The sequence below is a fragment of the Rhinolophus sinicus genome, linkage group LG02 (genome assembly GCF_036562045.2).
Source record: "Rhinolophus sinicus isolate RSC01 linkage group LG02, ASM3656204v1, whole genome shotgun sequence".
NCBI lineage: Eukaryota > Metazoa > Chordata > Mammalia > Chiroptera > Rhinolophidae > Rhinolophus > Rhinolophus sinicus.
The window spans coordinates 107,675,655-107,701,391 of record NC_133752.1 but is presented as its reverse complement, the minus strand read 5'-3'; the positions used below and the strand labels follow the sequence as shown (position 1 = coordinate 107,701,391).

Below are 25,737 nucleotides of genomic sequence, written 5' to 3'. Positions count from 1 at the left end.
GTCCTTTATTTTGTTTATGTGATGTATCACATTGATGGATTTGAGTATGTTGAACCATCCTTGTGCCCCGGGGATGAACCCCACTTGGTCGTGATGAATAATCTTTTTAATGCATTGTTGTATTCGATTTGCTAGAATTTTATTTAGGATTTTTGCATCGGTATTCATCAGAGATATTGGTCTGTAGTTTTCTTTTTTTGTGCTGTCCTTACCAGGTTTTGGTATCAGGGTAATGTTGGCCTCATAAAATGAGTTAGGGAGTACTGTCTCTTCTTCAATTTTTTGGAAGAGTTTGTGCAGAATTGGTATTAGATCCTCTTTGAAGGTTTGGTAGAATTCACTAGTGAAGCCATCTGGTCCCGGACTTTTGCTTTTGGGAAGGTTTTGGATGACTGATTCAATTTTGTTACTGGTGATCAGTCTGTTTAGATTTTCCAGTTCTTCATGGTTCAGCCTTGGAAGGCGACATGTTTCTAAGAACTTGTCCATTTCTTCTAGGTTGTTGAATTTGGTGGCATATAGTCCTTCTAGTATTCTTGGATGATCTTTTGTATTTCTGTGGTGTCCGTGATAACTTCCCCTTTTACATTTCTGATTTTGTTAATCAGTGTCTTCTCTCTTTTTATCTTAGTAAGTCTAGCCAAGGGTTTGTCAATTTTGTTAATCTTTTCAAAGAACCAGCTCTTTGTCATATTAATTTTTTCTATTGTCTTTTTGTTCTCTATTTCATTTAGTTCTGCTCTAATTTTTGTTATTTCCTTTCTTCTGCTGACCTTGGGTTTTACTTGTTCTTTTTCTAGTTCTTTAAGGTGTAACATGAGGTTATTTATTTGGGAGTTTTCTTGTTTCTTGAGATAGGCCTGTAATGAGATAAATTTCCCTCTTAAAACTGCTTTCGCTGCATCCCCAAAATTTTGGTAGGATGTATTTTCATTGTCATTTGTTTCTATGTATCTTTTGATCTCTCCTATATCTTCTTTTTTGACCCAGTCTTTCTTTAAAAGTATGTTGTTTAATCTCCATGTATTTGTGTTTTTTCCCGCTTTCTTTTTACAGTTGATATCCAATTTCAAAGCCTTGTGATCAGAGAATATGCATGGTATGATTTCAATCTTCTTAAATTTGTTGAGACTGATTTTATGTCCCAATATATGGTCTATCCTTGAGAATGTTCCATGTACACTAGAAAAGAATGTGTAGTCTGATGTTTTAGGATGAAGTGCTCTATAAATGTCAATTATGTCCATTTCATCTAATGTGTCATTTAGGACTACTATTTCGTTATTTATTTTCTGTTTGGATGATCTATCCATAGCTGTCAATGATGTATTTAAGTCCCCTAGTATAATTGTGTTTTGGTCAATTTCTCCCTTTAGTTCTGTTAGTAGTTGCTTGGTGTATTTCGGTGCTCCCTGATTGGGGGCATAAATATTGATGACTGTTATGTCTTCTTGTTGTACAGTCCCTTCACCATTATGAAATGTCCATCTTTGTCTCTTGTTATCTTTTTCACCTTGAAGTCTGTTTCATCTGATATCATTATGGCTACACCTGATTTTCTCTGGGTACCATTTGCTTGGAGTGTCAATTTCCACCCTTTCACTTTGAGTCTATGCTTGTCCTTGTAGCTGAGATGTGTCTCTTGGAGACAGCATATGGTTGGGTTTAGTTTTTGATCCAATCTGCTACTCTGTGCCTTTTTATTGGTGAGTTCAGTCCATTTACATTTAGGGTGATTATTGATATGTGAGGATTTCCTGTCATTCTATCTTTAGTTTTCTGGTAAGGCTGTGTCTCCATTGTTTCTTTGCCTTTTGTTGTTGTCTATTATTTCTGTGTGGTGGTATTCTATGATGTTTCCTCTGTTTCTTCTTTTATTTCAGTATATATTTCAGTTCTGGATTTATTTTGAGTGGTTACCCTTAAGTTTATGTAAAAGAAAGTTTGATATTTAGAGTATTCCATTTTCTTCAGCACGCTTACTTTCTCCATTCCCATATTCCGTTCAGGCCTTTACTCTCCCCTTTTTGAGTTGTGGTTGCCACAAATTGTCCCTGTTGATGGTGGTCGAATAGCCTCCTTTAGTATTTCTTGTAGTGCAGGTCGTGTATTAGAAAATTCCCTCAGCTTCTGTATGTCTGGAAAGGTCTTTATTCCTCCTTCATATCTAAAGGATATCTTTGCTGGATATATTATTCTTGGCTCATGATTTCTCTCCTTCAATAGTTTGAATATTTGGTTCCACTCCCTCCTGGCTTGTAGAGTTTCTGCTGAAAAATCTGATGATAATCTAATGGGCTTTCCTTTGTAAGTTACTGTCTTCTTTTCCCTGGCTGCCTTGAGGATTCTTTCTTTGTCCTTGATTTTAGACAGCTTCAATACAATGTGCCTTGGAGAAGGCCTGTTGGGGTTGAGGTAACTAGGTGTTCTATTTGCTTCTTGGATTCGAGGGTCCAGTTCTGTCCACAAATTTGGGAAGTTCTCATCAACAATTTGTTTGAATATATTCTCTGTTCCCTTCTCTCTTTCTTCTCCTTCTGGTATGCCCATTATTCTTATATTGCTCTTTCTGATGAAGTCAGAAAGTTCTTGTAGAGTTCTTTCATTTCTTTTAAGTCTAAAGTCTCTTCTTCCATCTGTGTAATTTCCAGGTTTCTGTCTTCGATGTCACTGATTCTTTGCTCCATCTGGTCAACTCTACTACCTAAGCTGGTTATTTCATTCGTAATTTCTTCTATTGAGTTCTTAATCTCCAGAAATTCTATTTGGTTCTTTTTTAAGATTTCAATCTCTTTCGTAAAATGCTCATGCTGTTCTTTGATTGAGTTTCTGAGTTCATTTAACTGCCTATCTGTGTTTTCTTGTATCTCGTTGAGTTTTTTCAGAACTGCAATCTTGAATTCTCTGTCATTTCAGTCACATATTTCTGTATCTTGAAGTGCCTTCTCTGGAGATTTTTCACTTTCTTTCTGAGCTATCTCGTTGCCTTGGTTATTCATTGTGATTACTGGGTTTACTATTTCTCTTCCTAGACATCTACAGGAGTGACTTCTGCAACAGGTTGATAGAAAGCGGTCTGTCTTTTGTTTGCCAGTACTTGTTGGTAGAATGTTTTATTATTTCTCCAACTGCAACTTATTTTTCTTCTCCCACACGGTAGTGCTATGTTTTCTCTGCACTATTCCAACTTCTCACACAATGGGGAGATTCCCTGGGAGACGGGCTTCTCCTCTGTTAATAGTTCGTCTAGGTCACAGGGCGCAGTGACCCGGTGGGTATGCGGAGAGCTTTTGATGTTCCAAAGCTCTTCCAGCTCCCGATTCAGAGCCCGTATATTTCAGCAGTTCTGTTTACTCCTGCAGGGATCCGCCCAGATAGGTGGGGTCAGGGGCGGGGTGAGTTGTGAGAGGTGGCCCAGAGCAATGGCTGCGACCACCACCACAGCCGGTCCTGCTTCCATGGCTCCCTCCCCTTTGCCGGAACTAGTTGGGCTGTGAATTTGTGTTTGCGGCCCATAGTTCTCAAAACAGCAAATTTTCTGTTGTTTTGATCTGACACTGCTACTGTTCCGCTTCTAGCACCGGGCAGGTGGGGGCGGGGCGAGCTCTGGGAGGAGAGGGAGGGGGCGGCTGGTCTCAGTGCCTAAGGCTCCGTTCTCTGCTCAGCAGTGCGGGCTTAAACCACTGTTTTCAGCCTTTTTCCCTCAGTCTTTTCTCCGAGGTCTCTGCCGTGAGTGTTGGGTTCAGCCGTGTTATATGCTGTCCCCTCAGCCCTGTGGAGCCCTGGCGGAGCCCTAGCAGTCCGATCTCCCGCAGTTGCGGTAGTTTTGGGAAGCAGCGAGCTCGGCGCACTGAGCTAGGTCTGCGTCCTGTGCCTGCGGGGCTCCGTCTCCGCACTTCTCCCTTCCCTCCTCCCTCCACTCGCGCAAATCTCCCACCTGTAGGTGATTTCAGTCGGTAGTGGGCTCTTCGTCTTGTCTGTCTGCTGTGCAGGGAGTCCTTTGTGAAGTTTTTGTTGTTCGATTCTTTGTAAATTCCAGGGGAGCTTTACAGAGGCTCACCTCACGCTGCCATTTTTCCGGAAGTCCTGGAGCAAAAATTTTTGTAAGTAAAATGAGACTGGGTCTTACGTTAATTTTTGCTCCAAAAGATGCATTAGAGCTGATTGGCTGGCTAGGTCTTATTTTTGGGGAAACACGGTAAGCACATATACAAGGTCTGACTATTAACTTCACGAACTTGTTACAACAATGTTGCTAACATTTTTTTGATATCAGAGGGATTATTCATTATGAATTTGTACAAACTGGAGAGTTAACCATGTTTACTATTTGGAAGTGCTGAAAAGGCTGCGTGATAAAGTTAGATGAAAATGACCTGAACTTTTCACCAACAATTCATGGCTCTTGCATCACGACAATTCACCATCTCACACGGCACTGTCTGTGAGGGAGTTTCTAGCCAGTAAACAAAGAACTGTATTGGAACACCCTCCCTACTCACCTGATCTGGCCCCCAGTGACTTCTTTCTTTACCCGAAGATAAAGGAAATATTGAAAGGAAGACATTTTGATGACATTCAGAACATCAAGGGTAATACGACGACAGCTCTGATGGCCATTCCAGAAAAGAGTTCCAAAATTGCTTTGAAGGGTGGACTAGGCACTGGTGTCGGTGCATAGCTTCCCAAGAGGGGTACTTTGAAGGTGACCGTAGCGATATTCAGCAATGAGGTATGTAGCACTTTTCCTAGGATGAGTTCGTGAACTTAATTGTCAGACTTTGTACTGTGTTCATCGATAGGTAAGCTCAACATAGTAAAGATGCCAGTTCTCTCCAAGTTGATGAACGGATTAATCACAATTGCTATCAAAACCCCATCAAGATTTTTGTAGATGCGGAAATGCTTATTCTAAATTTATTTGGGAAGGCAAAGGAACTAGACTAGCCCAGACAACTTTGGAGTTGCTGACTGATTTCAAGATAGCACAGTGATCAAGGCTGTGATATGGCAGAGGAATAGGTCATGTAGGTCAGTGGAGCAAATAGAGAACCAAGGAGGAATTCCCTGTGAGTGTAGCCAGCTGAGTTCTGACCAAGGTACCACACTTTCTCAGTTCACTGTGGGGTGGACAGCCCTTAGCACAATGGGGCTGGAGTAATTGGACACCATCAGCAAGAAACTCCAAACACAAAAAAACAAAACCCTTGATCTAAACTTCACACCTTATAAAAACCCAAAATGGCTTTACATAAATTTAATTTAACCTATAAAAGTAAAATCTTAAGGAGAAACTTTTTGGGATTTAGGATTGATGTGAAGTTCTTAGACATGACTAATTACAAGTATGATTTATAGAAGAAAACTAATTAATCAATGGGATTTTTATCAAGATTAGAAAGTTTTGGTGCCAGCCCGGTGGCTCAGGCGGTTAGAGCTCCATGCTCCTAACTCCGAAGGCTGCCGGTTTGATTCCCACATGGGCCAGTGGGCTCTCAACCATAAAGTTGCCGGTTCAATTCCTCGAGTCCTGTAAGGGATGGTGGGCTCCGCCCCCTGCAACTAAAGATTGAACACGGCACCTTGAGCTGAGCTGCCTCCCGGATGGCTCAGTTGTTGGTTGGAGTGCGGGCTGTCAACCACAAGGTTGCCAGTTCAATTCCTCGACTCCCACAAGGGATGGTGGGCTGTGCCCCTGCAACTAGCAACGACAACTGGACCTGGAGCTGAACTGTGCCATCCACAACTCTACTGAAAGGACAACAACTTGAAGCTGAACGGCACCCTCCACAACTAAGATTGAAAGGACAACCACTTGACTTGGAAAAAAGTCCTGGAAGTACACACTGTTCCTCAATAAAGTCCTGTTCCCCTTCCCCAATAAAAAAAAGATTAGAAAGTTTTGCTTTGTGAAAAACCATGTTAGGATGAAAAGACAAGTTAGAGGCTGGGAGCAGCTATTTGTAATCCATGCATCAGACAGGTAGCTCACATAGAGAATATCTACAGAAATCTCTGATGTTGGCAGTAAAAGCCCAAACAGTCCTTGTTAGAAAAATGGGTGGAGCACATGAGGCATTTTAGTGAAGAGGACCCAAGGACGGCAAATAAGACATGAAAAGATGTCCAGTATCACTAGTCACGAGGGAAATGCAAATTAAGACAGGCTGTTACACACCTATGAGAGCAGCTAGAATTAAAAATAGTGACTGTACCAAATGCTGATGAGGATGCAGAGGACAGAATCTCTCAAACATTGCTGATGGGACTAGAAGAGCCACTTTGGAAAATAATTTGGCGGTTTCTTAAACTCAACTCAAACATAGAGTTACCTTATGATCCAGTAATTCTGTCCCTGGGTGTGTATGCCAGAGAAATGAAAATATAAATGCACACAGAAATTTGCATTATGCATAATAACCTGAAAATGGAAACAACCAAGTGTCCATCAGCTGATGAATGATGAGTAAAATGTATATTTGGCAATAAGAAGGAATAAATTGCCGATATGTGCTGTGACATGGATACACCTTGAAAACACACTAAGTGAAAAAAGCCAGTCACAGTAGAGCAGGCCATGCATTGTAGGAATCTATTTATATGAAATGGCCAGAAAACGCCAGTGGAAACGTAGACAAAGTAGTTCAGTGGATGGCTAGAACTGGCTGTGGGGAGTGACTTACATGGTGTCTGAATTCCCTCTCAAAGGTTTCTAAAAACTAAATGTGCATTTGCCCAGTGCCACAGCATCCTCACTCTTGGCATTCATCCCAAAGAAACGGAAAGTTAATGTTGACACGAAAACCTGTGTGTTAGTGTTCATAGTAGGTTTGCTTGTAATAGTAAAATCTGGAAAAAATCTTTTTGCAATAGCTGAATGAATTCCATACTGTGGAATACTACCCAGCAATCAAAAGGAAGAATTACTGATACGTGTAAAACTGGTCTGGATCTCAGGAACTTTAAGCTCAAATCTCAAACGGGTGCGTGCTCTGTGCTCGCATTTATATAACATTCTCAAATGACAGCAAAAGTCAGGAGATGGATGGCTGTGGGGAAGAGCTCAAGAAAAGGTAGGACAGTTGCAGTCTTTCATAAAGAGTGAGGTGCAGGAGGGAAAGGATCAAAAGATACTGTCTGTAGTTGAAGAAGGTAGGTAAATATATTAACACTACACTAACTAACAGACTTACTGGGAGGAGGGATCAGCAAGAGCAAAAAGTATCCAGAACATGACTCTGCAGCTGAAGAAGGACAATGTTGTGTGTCAAGTATGTCACTTACAATTGCATTTACTAACAGTGATGTGGTTATATTGCGAGGAGGATTTGATAACAGCAGGAACCAGTGGGTCATGTCCCAGATGGACAAAGCCAGATTTGGTGCTGTCTCATGGCGGTCCTGGGAGCGTGGATGGTGCCAGTCGGGACGTAGTGTGAATATGAAATGTGGACACTTGAAGACGGAAGCATGCGAACTGCAATACACCGTTAGCACTTTTTTTTTTTTTTTTTTTTTTTTTTAAGATTCTGCCAACATCAGGATTTCTGTAGATATTCTCTATGTGAGCTACCTGTCTGATGCATGGATTACAAATAGCTGCTCCCAGCCTCTAACTTGTCTTTTCATCCTAACATGGTTTTTCACAAAGCAAAACTTTCTAATCTTTTTTTTATTGGGGAAGGGGAACAGGACTTTATTGAGGAACAGTGTGTACTTCCAGGACTTTTTTCCAAGTCAAGTGGTTGTCCTTTCAATCTTAGCTGTGGAGGGTGCCGTTCAGCTTCAAGTTGTTGTCCTTTCAGTCGAGTTGTGGAGGGTGCAGCTCAGCTCCAGGTCCAGTTGCCGTTGCTAGTTGCAGGGGGCACAGCCCACCATTCCTTGCGGGAGTCGAACCGGCAACCTTGTGGTTGAGAGGACGCGCTCCAACCAACTGAGCCATCCGGGAGGCATCTCAGCTCAAGGTGCTGTGTTCAATCTTAGTTGCAGGGGGCGCTGCCCACCATCCCTTGCGGGAGTCAAGGAGTCCAACCAGCAACCTTGTGGTTGAGAGCCCACTGGCCCATGTGGGAATCGAACCGGCAGCCTTCGGAGTTAGGAGCACGGAGCTCGAACCGCCTGAGCCACCGGGCCGGCCCACACCCCCCCCCATTAGCATTTTTTGCATTGACTAAGATATTATTTTAGACATACTTGTTTAAGTAATTCATTAAAAATAATTTTACCTGTTTCTACTTTTTCAATGTGGCCCTAGAAGGTTGACAGTTATATGTGTGGCTGGCATTATATTCCTCTAGAATCTAGTATAGAACATCCAGTTAGAACTGGTTCCCCTAGGAGTAGGCTGAGCCTGGGGAAAGTTGGTTAAGGGAGAGTTCTATATTTTAATCTCTGCTTTGCTGTTTGATTTTTAAACCATGTTAATGAAGTTAGATAAAAAATGACCTCGTCAACAAAGACTGTACCTTAAAACATGTTAATTTGTCACATTCTGAATTACATAGTAAATGGTAACCAGAGTAAGGAAGTTTGGAGTTAAAAGTAGTCGTTGTCTTGTCCACTATTGTTCCTTCATTTCAATTTGCTATAACCAGAAATAAAGTACTTGTTTTTCCTGCTTTTGTCTAGCTTATTGCAGGAGTGACCAGGACTTCACCTCGTAGAAGTAATGCCCACAGAAAGCGGGAGTTGTTCAACTGCTCGCCAAGCAAAACAGAAACGCAAATCTCATAGCCTTTCTATACGAAGGACTAACAGCTCGGAACAGGAGAGGACGGGCCTGCCAAGAGACATGTTAGAAGGACAAGTAAGTTAGTGCTGAGCGTTTGTGATGTCCCAGAAATAGCTGAATGCACACAGGTCTCAGAAGTAGAGAAAAAGTGGGGGTTACCAAAAAACAAACCTCTACCCCCCAGTAAACCAATAAACCTGTCAAACACAACAGTCTACACAGCGATAGGATTCAATTCCCAGGTTAATAATTTTGCAACACTTAAAAAACGTGGGTGTGACAGTTTAGATCAGACTTGACTGTACAGGTGAATTGACAGTACCGTTTTGGTTGTCTGTCTGGTAGTTCCAGGAAAAGAAGAGAACCGAGTAGTGTTTCAGTGAGCTTTCTGTTACTGGAGGGTTTCTGCAATCAGGTCTTTCAGTAACTTGCTTGTTTTATCTTGTGTCTGCCACAGTGAGTGTCATCTGTTTGTCATAGTGTGTCTTTGTGATAATTTGATGTTCTCTTTGATTAGATGAGCTAATACTTTATTTTTTATTTATTTAGTTTTTAAAAGATTTTATTGGGGAAGGGGAACAGGACTTTATTGGGGAACAGTGTGTACTTCCAGGACTGTTTTTTCCAAGTCAAGTTGTCCTTTCAATCGTAGTTATGGAGGGTGCTGTTCAGCTCCAGGTCCAGTTGCCGTTGTTAGTTGCAGCGGGCGCAGCCCACCATCCCTTGCGGGAGTCGAGGAGTCGAACCGGCAACCTTGTGGTTGAGAGGACGCGCTCCAACCATCCGGGAGCTCAGTGACAGCTCAACTCAAGGTGCCGTGTTCAATCTTAGTTGCGGAGCCCACCATTCCTTGCGGGGTTCTAGGAGTCGAACTGGCAACCTTGTGGTTTGGTTGAGAGCCCACTGGCCCATGTGGGAATTGAACCAGCAGCCTTCGGTATTAGGAGCACAGAGCTCCAACCGCCTGAGCCACCGGGCCGGCCCCAGAGTAATATTTTATTTATTTATTTATTTATTTATTTATTTATTTATTTATTTATTTATTTTTATTTTTATTTTTTAAAGATTTTATTGGGGAAGGGGAACAGGACTTTATTGGGGGAACAGTGTGTGCTTCCAGGACTTTTTTCCAAGTCAAGTTGTTGTCCTTTCAATCTTAGTTGTGGAGGGTGCCATTCAGCTTCAAGTTGTTGTCCTTCCAGTCTTAGTTGTGGAGGGCGCAGCTCAGCTCCAGGTCCAGTTGCCGTTGCTAGTTGCAGGGGGCACAGCCTACCATCCCTTGCGGGAGTCGAGGAATTGAACTGGCAACCTTGTGGTTGAGAGCCCGCGCTCCAACCAACAACTGAGCCATCCGGGAGGCAGCTCAGCTCAAGGTGCCGTGTTCAATCTTAGTTCCAGGGGACAGAGCCCACCATCTCTTGCGGGACTCAAGGAATTGAACTGGCAGCCTTGTGGTTGAGAGCCCACTGGCCCATGTGGGAATCAAACCGGCAGCCTTCAGAGTTAGGAGCATGGAGCTCTAACCGCCTGAGCCACTGGGACGGCCCCTAATATTTTATTGATAAAGATGTTTTCTTATATTTTTCCTAGTTCCTTTATTATGAAAATGTGTTGGCTTTTAAAAATTGTGAAGCCCAATTAAAAAAAAAATTGTGAAGCCGAATTAAAAAAAAAATTGTGAAGCCCAATAAAAGTGTATTATAGCAAAATAAATTCTAGACATATCTAATAATGTTCCTACTAGTATATGCAGCAATGTATATATATATAAGTACGTACAGATTTGTGACTATACCTTCACAATTAGAACTAATTCATTTGCTCTATGTTACAGGAAAATGGGCTGAAATCTGAGAAATTGGCTTATTGGAATTTGGATCTTGTCAGAACTCTGGGCGGACTCACTACCGGGCCTGTAGGGTGCAGCACGTGTACACGCAGGACCCAGCATATTTGCTGGGGCCTAGTGAATATTCATTTAGAACCCTGTTACTATGTGTTGAATGAATGAAAAGAACAGATGTCTGGTTCTGCTTTCTAAAAGAAATGGTTCCATCTTAATACTGGAAATAAAACCGTAGACTTTTAAGGAGCCTCCAAAATGGCTTGGGTATTCTTAGTGTGTTGGTGAGCTCGGTGTCGGTAACAAAGCACACAGACTGGGGGGGACTTAAACAACAGACATTTATTCTCCCATAGTCCTGGAGGCGGGACGTCCAGGATCCAGGTGTCACAGCGCTGGTTCCTGCTGAGGCCTCTCTCCCTGGCGTGCAGACGGCCGTCTTCCCTGTGTCCTCATGTGGTCGTACCTCTGTGTGTATGTGTCCCTTTGTGTGTGTCCTCATCTCGGTAGGACATCAGTCCTATTGGATTAGGGCCCAGCCCAGCGACCCCATTTTACCATATTCACTGTAGCGCCAAGTATAGTCACAGTCTGAGGTACTGGGGGTCAGGCCTTTCACATACGAGTTTGGGGAACACAAGTCAGCCCGCAGCACTTAGGAAAGTGAATGTTTGAACCAGAACTGTGCAGCGGAACTTCTGTGATGGAATGTTCTAGGTCTGCGCTGTCAAATATGGGTGCTACAAGCCACATGTGGTTCGTGTGACTGAGGAGTTTAAAAATTGTTATTGTTACATTTAAATAGTTAGATGTGGCTACTGGCTTCTGTGTACAGTACAGGTGTAAACACTATTAACAGTCTAAGGTGTGTTTTATTTAATGGTTAGACTTACTTAATTTTTAGCAGTAACACCCCACCCCCTTTGCTAGCATCTTCTAGCATGAACTCCCATAAGAGGTGTTCTCTTGGCCCTCTGAGTGCCCAATGTCCATTGTGATGTAGTAGCACAAGTGGGTGGTGGCATCTCAGGGTAGCCCTTTATGCAGGTCACTCAGAATCCTGCGGGCGGCACGCGGGCCCCCCTTTGGGCCCTCATCCACGTGTCTCCAGTGCTCCCTCCGCTGGGCCTGGTGTCCTGGGTGGCTGGGTCAGCGGCTGCAGGACGATGGTAATGGCGTGGGGCGCAAGCAGTTGGCATGGTGGGTGTGGGCACAGGTGGTTGGTCACCAGTGGGTTTGAGCTGAACAGTAGGCCATCCTGCTCTAGGTGAGGCTGCAGCCGTGGTCTTTTGTTGGGGAGCAGGAGCCAAAGTGAGCACGAGGGTGGACGAGCCATGGGGCTCGCCTCTTCCTCACACGTCGGAAGCAGTTAGGGAGCAGGGCTTAGCACGGGGGCGGGAGGCTGGCTGCCCACACTGCCGAGTGCACATGTGCACGTGCCAACGAGCTCAAATGCATTTACGGAATCATGGTAGCTTTTGTGCCGAGAGTTTTCTCAAATAACAGCAAAGTTCAGCCCTGAGTTCTAGGTCTGTGAAGTTGAGTGGCAGCAGGAGAGCTGTTGGGAGGTGAGGGGGAGCGTAGTGGTTTAGTTTTCCTTGTTATTTTACATTTTCATCTCTTTTTTTTGGTCATATTTTTTTGCTATTTTCGAGGGCTGTTGAGAGAGGCTATATTCTACCAGATCCAGTTTCTAAACAAGTGGCCTCATAATATTTTTAGGTAGCCTGTAAAATTTACTTGACGGTTCTATGATTACTTCAAAATGTACCGCTAAAATACTTATGTCATTAGAGATCGTTTTGCCTAAAATTTCTGTCTTCTGAAGAAGTTAATCTGAGAATTCAATAAACGTTACATAGCTTTTTATTTGCCATTCATTAAACATCAAAAAGTTTGTGGTGCATATAAATTTGCAAAGTCACTTAGAAAATTACACTGACAACAGGTGATACTGAAACATTATTTTAGAAATATTTGTTAAGAATTTTGTTTGAACACCCTCCAAGTGCTGGGAGGGGTCACACAGCTGCGTCAGTCTCCCTGTCATTGGCAGTGTCTGCAAAGTGAATGCCTGTGCACAGGGCTAGTGGGACACTGGCGCTTGTGTGACCACACCTAAAAATTCAGTGGAAGTTGCTACTTCTCACTGATGTCCCATGAGGTTACATGGGCATGAAGGTGTGCAGGGCTTGTGCAGGGCTTGTGCACGGGCTTGTGCAGGGCTTGTGCACGGGCACGGGGAGTGTGGCACACCTGGGAGCTTCCTCAGTAATGTTTTCATTTAACTGGATACATTGTTTTGCTCTCTTAGGTGAGATTTTTCATTTCCCCCCCATGACAATCTTTTAGTTGTTAAGTTGAGTTATGGGAAATATACAGCAGACATGAGGACTCGAAGGCACATCTTCTACTAGGATATAACTTAATCAAAATTAACTTATACCACACGATAGAACTTAAAGGCTATTGGAAATATAATCTTATTTATGAGAACGGCCTTCTCTACAGATTTGGAAGTTTTGAACAAGGTGGGCTTCGTTCCTTGTGAAAAGCAGTTATATTGTTTTGAAGAAGAGCTTCCTCTTGAATGCCATGGTATCCTGGGCACCGTTTGTACAATTTGATTTAGTTTCAGCTACAGAAATTTGAAACTAAGTTCTTTAAGCGTTTGGTGTATTAGAAATAAAACATGTAAGATACAAAAGAGTTTAAGATAAAATATATTGATACTTGGTGTCAGAGTTTCTCATTCATTGATTTTTAACAAAATCTTCCTTTTTTACAGGATTCTAAGCTGCCTTCCTCAGTTCGCAGTACACTTCTGGAACTGTTTGGTCAAATAGAAAGAGAATTTGAAAACCTTTATATTGAAAACTTAGAATGTGAGTATTTACCAGCTCTATATTTTTACAGCTTTTCACTTGGAAATCTCTAAGAAGCAGATTTGTGGGTAGACATTCGCCACTCATCCATTTTCTCTTCTGCTATAATTAGCTTAGTGGCTTAGAATAGCACAGTTTATTACCTCACAGCTCTGCAGACAACATCAAGTGTGGACAGAGGTGTGAGGGGGCTACTGCCTGTCTGGGTTGTGGCGGATTTCATTGCCCTGTAGTGGGGACAGGGCCGGTCTTCCTGTTGGCATTCCCAGTGTCTGCAGCCTGCTGCGCTTCTTGTCTCCAAGCCTTCTTCCCTCCTGCAAAGCTGACAGTGGCTGTGGAGTCCCCTCGTACACCTCTGACCTGCTGTGGGGTCCCCTCATGCACCTCTGGCCTTACGTGGGGCCCCCTCGTGTACCTCTGGCCTTTCTTGGGGCCCCCTTATGCATCTTTGGCTTTCTGGGGGCCCCCTCGTGCACCTCTGGCCTTCTGTGGGGTCCCTTCATGCACCTCTGACCCTCCTGAGGACGTGTGGGAAGGATAGGCCACCTGGGTCCTACCGAGGGGTCCTCCCATTGAAGGTTCTTCACCTTAATCACACCTGCAGGGCCCCTTTGCCATGAGGTCACATGTTCATAGGTTATCTTTGGAGCGGGCAGTATCCTGACCACACCTGCTGATCCGAATTGCAATTTTATGTAAAATAAATGCATCTTATAACTTTTCCTACACAAAGTATACTGTATATAAATTGAGAAAATGTTAATTCATAGTTTTCTTTAAAATAATGCCATATCTTGAGAATTTCCTAAAATGTGTGTATTATCTGACTTATTAAAGGTAAACTAATTTTTCATTAGCTTGGCTTTAGTTTTTTTTTTTTTTTTTAATTTTATTTTTGAAGTAATGCCTTCATTTGCTTAAGGGATCAAGCAGCATGAACAGGAAAGATATCTGCTATTACCCCCACCTGTCAGCCCTTCCCACTTGCAAAGGAGAGCAGCTTCTGCATTTTTTGCTGTTAGTTTTTCTCATGATCATATTTAGAAATTTAACCTACTTCTGTTTTTTGCTCTGTCAGCTTTAGGCCACATGCATTCATACTTCACTGTAAAATGTTAGGAAATGAATGTGTGCTTTACCCTGCACTGCTCCATTTATTACCTTCCAGTTTTTGTTATTTTACAGGGTTTGTGTTTGTAAAATTTTTAACCATAAGCAGGTCTTTTCATGCCTTATAAGTTGATTCCAAAAATTGAATACTAATAAGCAACATTTGCGTTATTAAAATATTTTCACTTTAGAATTAAATGGTATAGTTGGATCAGTAGTGAAGAGAATGTAATCCTGTGTCATTTAAACTTCATGACTAGAAAATTTAATGTTTCTTTTTTTTTTAATTTATTGGGGTGACAATTGTTAGTAAAATTACATAGATTTCGGGTGTACAATTCTGTATTACATCATCTATAAATCCCATTGTGTGTTCACCACCCAGAGTCAGTTCACCTTCCATCACCATATATTTGAAATTTAATGTTTCAATACTGGATTTTCCTTAAAAGTCCACCTTGAACATTTACAGAGAGAGAGAAATTATTCCAACATTTTATAAGGTAAAATTTAGGTACCATGTACTGTATCTGGTTTTAAGGATTCTTTCTAAGTGTCAGAGTTTTATGGACCCAAGTACTGTTGAGTCCCCATTGTGATCTCAGGCCTGTGTTTTTATGAATTCATGCAGTTCGTTCAAGAGAAACCTCCAGTGCTGAGGTTCGGCTGCTCCTGTTGCCTGTGCGACTGTGTCCCGGTGGCCCGGACTGGGTCTGTTGGGAGCCCTTGTCCTTGGCACCCCCTCACTGACTGCACTGTGCTCTCAGCCAGAGCAGATCCTGCCCAGGCCTGGGAGGCAGCGTGGCAGGCGTGCAGCTCAGCGCTGGGTGCGTCTGCGGCCAAGCAACGTCTGGCTGTGGCCGCAGTAGCTCAGTGTGCTAGGACAGGGTCCCTTTCCCCACCGTCTTTCCTCCACCCTGTGGGGCGGTGCCAGCAGGGTGCCAGCAGCTATCCAGAGCGCAGCTGAGCCTGCCTCCTCCCGTCTGCTCAGTCGGCTTTGGAGCTCATGTCCTTCCTCGTCATTCTTATCTGTCCCTATATGACCCTACTCCGAGTCCTTCTTCATACCTTTCCTGCGTTTTTAATCTTCCCTGTGCATAATCCTCACATAGCTCTCTGTGGTGCCACGCAGCAGTACTTATGTTTTCTTATTTCATGTTTTTCCCTTGATTTCAGTATTCTCAGCTACACTGTAAGTATTCCATTAAATTTTGGACAGTATCAGCATCATGTGTTTAAATATTTAAAGTACAAAGGGAATGGACCGTCCTCACCTCGCAGAGCCCACGCGGTGCGAGCACCCATGGGTCATGTTGTCCCCTGCAGGAAGGGCTTTCTGTTTGTGGAATGATGTCTTGGGTTTTTGAGAACTTTGTGATCGTGTTTATTAAGCTGTTGTTCATGTATTTGTTTAGACAACAGTAATACGTAACATTTTTATGTGTTCAAGTTTTGGTGCTGGTATGTTTAAACATGAAAAGTACATATTTTACCTTTTTGAAAACATTTTGATTTCCAGTGCGTAGAGAAATCGAGACTCTTAACGAGCGTTTAGCAGCCGAAGGACAAGCGATCGATGGGGCAGAGCTGAGTAAGGGCCAGCTCAAAACCAAAGGTATGGGGTACTTGTGAGGGGTGCCTGCGGATGGCGTGTGGGGAGATGTGGGACTCAGCGCAGGCCCTGGTGTGCTTTCGCAGCCGCATGACGAACCCATCATTCAGGTGTGGGCATGGAAGGAAGAAGGCAGTGCCGCTAGTTCGGGCTCCCGTCCCAGCCTGGGGTCGTCACCATGTCTGTGTGGACCGACCCCCATCCTGGGCTGCACTGCCTCCCCATGGGAAGTGGGCCACCGCATGTGTGTCTCCAGTCTGTCCCTGGTCCCTGGCTCCTGACTGTTGACTCTCTGTCTTGGCAGCCAGTCACAGTACCAGCCAGCTCTCCCAGAAGCTGAAGACCACGTACAAGGCCTCCACCAGCAAGGTATGTGAGACGCTGGCTTGTGGGCCACTCAATGTGCTGCTGAAGGGGTGCACACGTGCACTGGAAGTGCATGGCTTTCAGTGCGAGTGTGATAGGAAAAGATGAACTTGCAGTGTGTAGGAAAACTCAGCGGTTGGATCTGTGGAGGAGTGACCTGCAGCCCATGAACAGGCCCTGCTGTGGTGGGGCAGGGTCCTGAAGTGGGGGAGTGGGGGCCCTGGCTTCACCCCTGCTTCTGGGACCCAGCTAAACGAGTCCCACTGTCTGCACTTGTGACCATCTGTGCCTTTGATCTAGTCAGTGATGTAGGCATTTTCAAGACATCCTTTTCCATTGTACCTTCTCTAACTTAAAGACACACTCTCTCAGTAAACTGTCTACAGTACTCCTTCCTGTCACAATCTTAGCTTGTCTCCAGCTTCAAGACCACCACGTCGAGGGCCGTGTGCCAGCTCGTGAAGGAGTACATTGGCCACAGGGACGGCATCTGGGACGTCAGCGTGGCGAGGACACAACCCGTGGTGCTGGGGACTGCGTCTGCTGGTGAGCAAAACGCTAGTCCTGCCACTTGTTGGGCGTGCCTGCCAGGCAGCTGCTGTGAATGACTGACCCACGGGTGGCAGCAGACGTGCGGCTGAGCGGTCACTCCGTCGGATGCTCTGTCAGGCCTTCCACATGCTGTAGGGCCCCAGGGGAGGCAGCTGACCATGTTAGGGAGGCTTTAGGAGACAGCATAAGGTGGAGCGCCGTTTAAATGTCAGGTGGTGTTTTCATTGGTGTACAGTTTTTCCTACTCGTAAGCTGCAGCCGAAGGAAGTGCTGTGTGATCTCTGCGGGGTGGCCACTGTCCCAGGATTTAGGAGACCCCTGTCTTCTCACTAAAGAAAAGTCATTTTTGAAAACTGTCTAATGGGCATAACCTAACACCCCTTCAGATAGAAATTACTGGAATTACAAATGGTGCTCACTTGTTAAAAATGACTTTTCCAGCTGTGACAAGTTACTCACAAGATTCTGCCTTTTCCAGTGGAAATAGAGAATGTGAAAGTTAGAATGATAAAGAAAATTTTTTCTCTTGTTTAAAATTCTGTTCATACAGGAGCACCCCAGATTGTTTTTATGGAAATTACAATTAAGAAAGAAGAATAAAAAGGTTTCTGATGTCTCAGAAATCTCATTTGGGTAATTGGCATTTATTTTTCAGGTTGTCCTCTGTAGTCTACTTTTTATCTTTTTATTATGCCCATAGTGGAAAGGTCCAAAGGAATACTTATTACCTCAGATAATTTATGACTGGTTTTGATGCTATTTGCATGTGAGGTTACATGATCTTCTGAAAAGTTCTAATATTTCACCAATAAATGAAGCCAGGCAGTGACTGGCCTGTGTCTAGGTCTCCAGCCTGGTGCAGTCAGTGTAGCAGTTGCCCACTCTCCCGTCTCCTTGGAAACGAGTCTTTGATCAGGTGAGTTACAGAACAGTAGGATCAGTTGCAGGAGATAGTGGCGGAAATGAAGCGCCTCGTTTTCAGGATATTTATCTTCCTCTGTTAATAAAAAGACCGTATGACCAGTGACAGCTCAGTTCTTCTTGTCTGTCTCGATTTGCAGATCACACGGCATTGCTGTGGAGCATCGAGACCGGGAGGTGCCTTGTCAAGTACGCAGGCCACGTGGGCTCAGGTGAGCGCCAGCATGTCCTCGGCTGTCCCGATGGGGGTGTGCTGGTCGGTGTGGACCGCGCGCCTGCAGGTGTGGGCTCACTTCCCTGAACGATGTCGTGTTGGAGCCGTCTGTGTTTTACTTAGTGTTGCTCGGAAAGGCCCATGAGACAGTTTGGGAACTGAAGTGTGTGTGTTACTCATCCAGAACTATGCGTTCACCTGGGGGCTGACTTTCCGGTCTCAGCCGCTGCGCGCCGCCCTCAGCTCCAGGCTCCTGCCTGCCGTCTGTGCTGTGGTTGAAACAGCAGTTCTTTCCTGCCCCTTCAGTGCCCTGCGTGCCTCATGTTCTGACCAGGTTCCAGCTACTCCACTCCCTCTGCTCTTCCACCGGGAGGCATCACCCCCATGTGCCTGTTAGGCGGCCCCGGCGCCCTCCCCTCACCAGCCACCGCCACCCTTGAACCCTGTGGACAGTTTCAGAGGTGGCGTCTGCCTTCTGCTTGTAGATTAGGAGTGTCCCCACCTGCCGACCTGTCAGGGAAGTGAACCCATCCCCTGCTGGGGTGAGGGCTGGAGGGCCAACCTGCAATGAGTGCTTCAGACTGCCCTGGGGCCTAGGATGCACACGTTCTCATTCTGTGTGGTGCATGTCTGCAGGTGGATGCTTCGGGGTTCAGCATGAGCAGACACGCACCCTTTGCTTCCGTCCAGCAGCAGCGCAGGCAGCCTATGGCTGCTCCCCTCTGCAGCGTGGGCACTGCTGACGGGGTCAGTGAGGAGACAGGTGACAGCTGCGCTGCGCCCGTTGTCTCACCAGCTCCTCCCACAGTGCTAACAGGGAAACAGCATCTCCTGTGTTTTCAGTTCCCTAGGAAAGTGTCATTCAAGGGGTGTAGTAATGGACTCTCTCTGAAACAGCTTGTTGGCGCCCGGCAAAGTCCGTTTCCTGCTGTGTACTCCCCCCCCCGCACCCCCCGTGTCCTTTAGGTGTGGAGGTGATGGGAAGGATGGGGGTTTCTATGTATGAAAAGAGGCAGAGCGTTAATATTGCTTCTCTGTATGTCCTGTACCTTAGCAGTTAGGTAGCTGATATGTGGCATTTTTATTGTATCTCTTCTCTTGAATCACACATTTATTTGTACTTTAACCGAATGGGAGGCTCTAGCACTGAACCATTGTAGTTCTTTTAGTTTTTAAATTTAATTTTGCAATACATACTGTAGCTATAATAAATATTGATGATGTTTTATTTTAAACATCTTTTTGTAATATTTTTATTTTGCAGTAAATTCTATCAAATTCCATCCATCAGAGCAGTCGGCTCTCACAGGTACGTTGTTTTTTTCTTTTTTCTTCAACGGTTATTGGTAATCATAAAGCAGCTGTAACCATTCTCTGGTATTAGTAGCATCCGAATTATCCATGCCTTGCCCTAAAGTTAGATAGTCGTTAGTAGATTTTTTTTTTTAATATGTCTTTTTCTTTAAAAATTTTATTGGGGAACAGTGTGTTTCTCCAGGGCCCATCACCTCCTTCAATCTACCGCAGTTCCCTGAAAATAAGACCTAGCTGGACAATCAGCTCTAATGTGTCTTTTGGAGCAAAAATTAATATAAGACCTGGTTTTATTTTACTATAATGTAGTAAAGTAATATAATAACAATAATATAATATAAATAATACTGGGTCTTATATTAATTTTATATTAATTTTTGCTCCAAAATTAGAGCTGATTGTTTGGCTAGGTCTAATTTTTGGGGAAACATGGTAGTTGTGGAGGGTACAGCTCAGCTCCAAGTCCAGTCACCATTTTCAATCTTTATTTACAGGGGGCACAGCCCACCATCCCATGCGGGAATTGAACCGGCAACTTTGTTGTTGAGAGCTCGTGCTCTAACCAACTGAGCCATCTGGCTGCCCGTTAGTAGATTTTTTGAGTTACCTGGGAAATGAGTAAAACAAATACATTGAATAGTACTTTTTTTGACAAGTAGTGGATTGCAGATTCCATGAGCTTGACTTTATAGTGCGATTAAAATCGATCCTGTTCTTGAATCTTGCTGTGAAGCACTTGGTGGTTGCCCCAGGCCCTGCTTACGCTGTGACGACTGTCGGCAGACCGTGACTCAGTTCTCTGAGGCTCTGTCATTCCTGCTGAGCCCCGACTCCTGTGAGCACCCGAAATACACAATGTGCAGTTGTCCCGTGTATTGGCACTCTGCAGAGCCTGCATTCTTAACTCCTTTCTAGCTGGTTGTCCTAAGTTGGGCGGCTTGGGTTCGCCATGTTTTACACTGTGGTTTTAAAAACACCTTCATTATCAGACTGAGGAGTTTCTCTATAAAATGCCCAATAGCCATAGATCCCCTGTGGTGGTTTGGGAACACTGGCAGTGTTTGGATGGAACCGAGGTCAGCAGGCGTTGTCTGTAAAGGACCAGAAGTAAACGTTTTCATCTTTGAGGGCCACACGTGTGTCACCACCATGTGACCACTCAGCTATGGGTTAGTGTGAAAGCAGCAGACATGCAGAAAGCAGATGGGTAGACATGGCTGCCTGCAGTGGCCATGTTTACAAAATGGTGGCTGCCTGGTGTGGCCCATGGGCATGGTTTTGCTGACCTCAGGATAAAGGACAGAAGTGGTTCTAACCGGGTGCTTTCACCCGTGAGTGGAACGTGGCGGGAAGGTCAGTTTGAGCGCCTGGGCCTGCCCACAGCAGCTAGTGATACCTGGAGAAACAGGAGGGAAGTAGGTGAGGAGTTTAAACTTGATTAAATTGATCGTTTGCTGTGTTGTTGGGAAGAGGGGCCATGGAGGGAGACCAGTGACAATCAAAGGAGGGGACGGAATCGAGGGACAGCCCAGAAAGGAGTGACGGAAACTGAAACAGGTAAAGCAGTGGGGCTGGAGAGAGCAGTGCGAGATGGCTGTGGACCTGCTGCCGATGCGAAGAGAGATTGGCAAGTCAGGCAGTAAGTTCATTTGATACCTGAGAAAGATACCACCGCCTACACATGGCCACTCCTTTGGGGTCGCTCTGCAGCCACGAGAGGGGGAGGGTTCAGACAGTGCTCGTGAGGGTGAGTGGAGACGGCTGTTGGGCACGCCTGCAGCCTGTCTGGGCCTGCAGCTGCCCTCCCTGTCTTTCTGTTCCCAAGTCCAAGAACCACCTTGCAGACTTGGTGAGAGTGAGGTCTTAGCACTTGCGGGTGCCTCGCAGGTCGTGAGGTCCATCATGCTGAGCAGATGGGAACGTGCATTTGTGTGTTACTTTTCTGAAACACCTTGGAACCTGCTATTAGCTGCAGTTAGAGTGTAATTGGGTTTCAGTTTACTTAGGTAGATGGAGAATAAAATGTAGTATTTGTAAATTGTTTCAGAACCTTCACAGCTTTCCACCTGAAAATGAAACGGGGAACATTTTCCTAAGTAATTATCTTACTCTTGTGCATCTGCTCTATTCTCAAAAGCATTATGCGGTCTCAGAAATAGCTTCTTAAGTGAAGCACATTTGCCTTACTCACGGCCACTGAGTTACATATGTCTGATGATCCTCAGAGCCCCGCAGAAAGCACATTGTGCACACGGGGTGCACTTTGGGTAATTTCCCCTAATTTCTCTCTTCAGCTTCTGGAGATCAGACTGCTCACATTTGGAGATATGCAGTCCAGCTGCCGACACCCCAGCCCGTGGCCGACACTAGTGTAAGCACACGTGTACTTATCCTGAAAACGTGACCTGGGGCATGTGGTAGGGTTCTGGGTGTTGGCAAATTTTAGGATAACTTTATAATGTCTCATGGACTGAAAGTTTGTGTCCCCCCAAATCATAGGTTGAAGGCCTAACTAACCCCCAGAGTGACTGTATTTGGAGGTGGGACTTCTAAGGAGGTGATTAAGATTAAATGAGGTCATAGGGTGAGGCCTTGGTCCTATAGGGTTAGTGTCCTTACGAGGACAGACAGCACAGAGCTCTTGAGCTCTTTCCCTCCATGTACACACCTGGGAGAGGCCATGTGAGCATGCAATGAGAAGGCGGCCATCCACACTCCCAGAAGAGAGCCCTCACCAGAAGCTATACCTGCCGCCCTCGGCCTTGGCCACCCAGCCCAAGCTGACCCAGGCGGTGTCCAAGAAGTACCTTTATTTGTTTATTCACGTGCTTGCTTTCACCTCTCTTTCCACAAATACTAAACATTTACCATTCATTCTTTTAAATTTATGATTAGATTATATTTCTTAATATTTTGCATATTTGGTTTTAGACAACCATTTTTCATATGAGAAAACCACGTAGATCAGTGGCATGTGTGACATTTTTATGTGGGTGAAGTTTTACGGTAGGTAACAAAAGACTTTGCATATGAGAAGAGGAATGAATCGACCAATTGAAACCCTAAGTCCTTCAGTGACTGACCGACTCGTACAGTTGGATACAGTTGTGCCATTGAGCCCACAGTGCATAGTTGCAGTCACGCAGACATCTTAATTGTCCTGTTGAGTGAAATGAGCTGCTAGTGTCTGTCACAGGGCACCTTTGTGCTGTCACCTCATGTGCTTCACTCCCTGCCCCCCGTGCTGCTCCCTTCTCAGGTCTTCACACTTGCTGTTCTCTCCGGTGGGAATGCTGTTCCCTAAAATACTGGTGTGCCATGCTCCATGCTTTCTTCATATCCTGACTCAGATAGTACTGGAGCCGAGAGTCTGTCTCTGATAATTCTGTATGAAAGCAGCCCTCATCCTGCATTACGTTCTTAGTGCCTATGACCAAATGTGTGCGTGCATGTGACACCTGTCCCTGTACTGTACTGTGTGTGTGAGACACCTGTCCCTGTACTGTGTGTGTGCATTTGATACCTGTTCCTGTACTGGGTGTGTGTACGTGTGACACCTGTCCCTGTACTGTGTGTGACACCTGTCCCTGTACTGTGTACGTGTGACACCTGTCCCTGTACTGTGACACCTGTCCCTGTACTGTGTGTGACACCTGTGCCTGTACTGTTCATGTGATACCTGTCCCTGTACTGTGTGTGAGACACCTGTCCCTGTACTGTGTATCACATGACCCTATACTATGTACATCATATGGCATGTATTCTCATACTAGTGTGTATGCACAACATATGTTTCCATATGTGTGCGTGCACGTGCGTGTGGTGTGTCCTCCTTGCTGACATGGAGGCTCCCTGAGGCGGGCAGGGCTTTGCCTGGTCTGGCTGCTCATTCTCCCACGTGTATGTGTCACACAGTTTGCCTCTCCTGTGCTCTGCGCCCTGCCTGTGTGAGCTGAAGGAACAGATAAACGTGTTTTCAGAGACCTGAAGCCTAGAATGACTGTTATATTATGTTTTTATTTTATCTTTAGCTTTTGACAAAAGACTGTTGATACTGTAGGGAAATAAAGTGAACTCTAACATCTATTGTTACAGCAGTAGGATTCTAAGTATATGTATCTTAAGCAGTCTCCTGAAGATTGAAATGTTCCTTTTTTTATTGATAAATTATTGACTTTCAGTTGTATTTGTTTAGTGTTATTACATTTCTACTAACACATGGTAAAAACCTAAAATGTTGAAAATCATTTTATTTTCCATTTTCCTGGTTAGTGGAGATGAACTGTAGCTCGTGTAATGTCATAGTGGCCCTGACTTTTTTTTCTCCTAATATCCGGCCCTGGGTTTTAGCCAGGTGGATACTTATAAACGTGAAAAACAGCACCAGTTATGTGCCAGGTGCCCCACTGGTGTTGGGCATAGCGAGGATCAAGTCCTAGAAAGACAAGTGACGACAGGTGATTGTGTGCCGTGGGCCTCAGCAGTTCTCCGCTCTCACCTTGGACAGCAGATAGGTGGCGAGGATGAAGTTGAGTGCTCTGATAAAGATGAGGCCGATGTGGACGGAGATGTGTCCAGTGACTGTCCTACCATCCGGGCGCCATTGACTTCCCTAAAGAGTCACCAGGGAGTGGTCATAGCTGCTGACTGGCTGGTTGGGGGGAAGCAGGCAGTGACGGCGTCTTGGGACCGGACCGCGAACCTGTACGATGTGGAGACGGCGGAGCTTCTTCACTCCCTGACAGGTACTCCAGCACTGACCCCCAGGTGTGTGCCCGCATGTGTCTCACCTGCACAGTCCTGCCTGTGTACAATGGTTTTAATTCTCTGGGTGCTTTGGTTATGGTTTCCGGAGATCCTTTCTGCTAGAACTGTCTGTAGCCAGGTTTATGTTTAGGGGATTCAGCTGTAGCAGGTACAGCTGGTGTGTTAGCTTTTCTATTGCTTTGTAACAAATTTCCACAAATACTGTGTTTCCCCGAAAATAAGACCTAGCAGGACCATCAGCTCTAATGCGTCTTTGGAACAAAAATTAATTATGAGACCCAGTATTATGTTAATTACGTATATTATATCATATCATGTCATATATCACATCATATCATACCCTGTATTGTATTATATTCTATTATACCCAGAATTATGTTTTATTATATATATGATATGATATAAGACCCGGTCTTAGTATTATATGTTAGACCGGGTCTTATATGTATTTTTGCTTCAAAAGATGCATTAGAGCTGATGATCCGGCTAGGTCTTATTTTTAGGGAAACATGGTAGTGTCTTAGAATACCACAAATTCACAACCTCATGGACTCTCTGGGTCGGGAGTTCCCGGCACATGCTCGCTGCCCTCTGCTCAGGGTGTCACGGGTGAGATGAAGGTGTTCCATCGGGTGTGAGCCCATTGAGGCTTGGGGTCCTCTATGGATGGCCAAGTTTCTGTTTTCTTAGAACTGTCAGCTGGGGACCACCCTTAGCATCTCGCATGCCCTTGGGTCCCTTGCGGCCCCATCTAGAGGCGTCTCTGTGCCCCATGGCTATTTGATTTTTTCCAAATGGGCAGGAAAGCCTCTGTACCTGGACTCTTGAAAGGCCCATCTGATTAGGTCAGGCCCACCCAGGGCAATCTTCTGATTAACTCAAAGCCACCTGATTTGGAGGCTGTATCCACAGCTGCGGCAGAATCTGTTTTGCTCTCTAATGTCCTGAGAGGGCTACCATAGTAGCTCATCACATTTGGAGGTTCTGCCCAAACCCAAGGGACTCACACAGCCCTGCACACCAGGGGCTCACAATTCTGCCCATAAGCTTTTCTGCAAGTTTGTCAACAGGTACATTTCCTCGTTGAGTGTTAAAGATTGTATTTTACTGAGGGCTCCTTGTCTCATATTATTAGAGATTATGCTAGAAATGAAGAGTTAAGAATTAATTTGTTCACATGCTCAGCCTGCTAAAGAGACTGGCCAGACCTTTAGCTGCTAGATCAAGAAGAGAGTTACAATGACACTGAGTGTCACATTCCCTTTAAATGCACAAGTGAAAGGCTTTCCAGCTTCTGAGGAAACCGGTCCCACTGTGACCCCACGTGCTATTATTGATTCCTTATGTTTGCGTTTACAGCAAACACTGGCGGTGGCAACCATGAAGCCTGCTTTGATTGTTGTTTTTAAGAAAGCTTCACCG

The 25,737-nt window shown here is 44.8% G+C and overlaps 1 protein-coding gene across 5 annotated transcripts in view; it reads left to right on the top strand.

The window, feature by feature from the left end:
* The window catches only part of WDR37 (WD repeat domain 37), a 52,487-nt gene that overhangs the window by 13,061 nt on the left and 13,689 nt on the right, over nucleotides 1-25,737 (top strand). For 3 of the 5 annotated variants that reach the window (XM_074325054.1, XM_074325055.1, XM_074325056.1), the window contains exons 2-10: nucleotides 8,629-8,806; nucleotides 13,363-13,459; nucleotides 16,089-16,184; nucleotides 16,486-16,550; nucleotides 16,958-17,093; nucleotides 18,161-18,232; nucleotides 19,499-19,543; nucleotides 21,843-21,919; nucleotides 24,056-24,293. In XM_074325054.1, coding sequence (XP_074181155.1) covers nucleotides 8,669-8,806; nucleotides 13,363-13,459; nucleotides 16,089-16,184; nucleotides 16,486-16,550; nucleotides 16,958-17,093; nucleotides 18,161-18,232; nucleotides 19,499-19,543; nucleotides 21,843-21,919; nucleotides 24,056-24,293 — 964 coding nt within the window. In that variant the 5' untranslated portion in view covers nucleotides 8,629-8,668. The remainder of the gene's footprint in view (nucleotides 1-8,628; nucleotides 8,807-13,362; nucleotides 13,460-16,088; nucleotides 16,185-16,485; nucleotides 16,551-16,957; nucleotides 17,094-18,160; nucleotides 18,233-19,498; nucleotides 19,544-21,842; nucleotides 21,920-24,055; nucleotides 24,294-25,737) is intronic. The other 2 variants (XM_074325057.1, XM_074325058.1) reach the window with 1 other exon arrangement.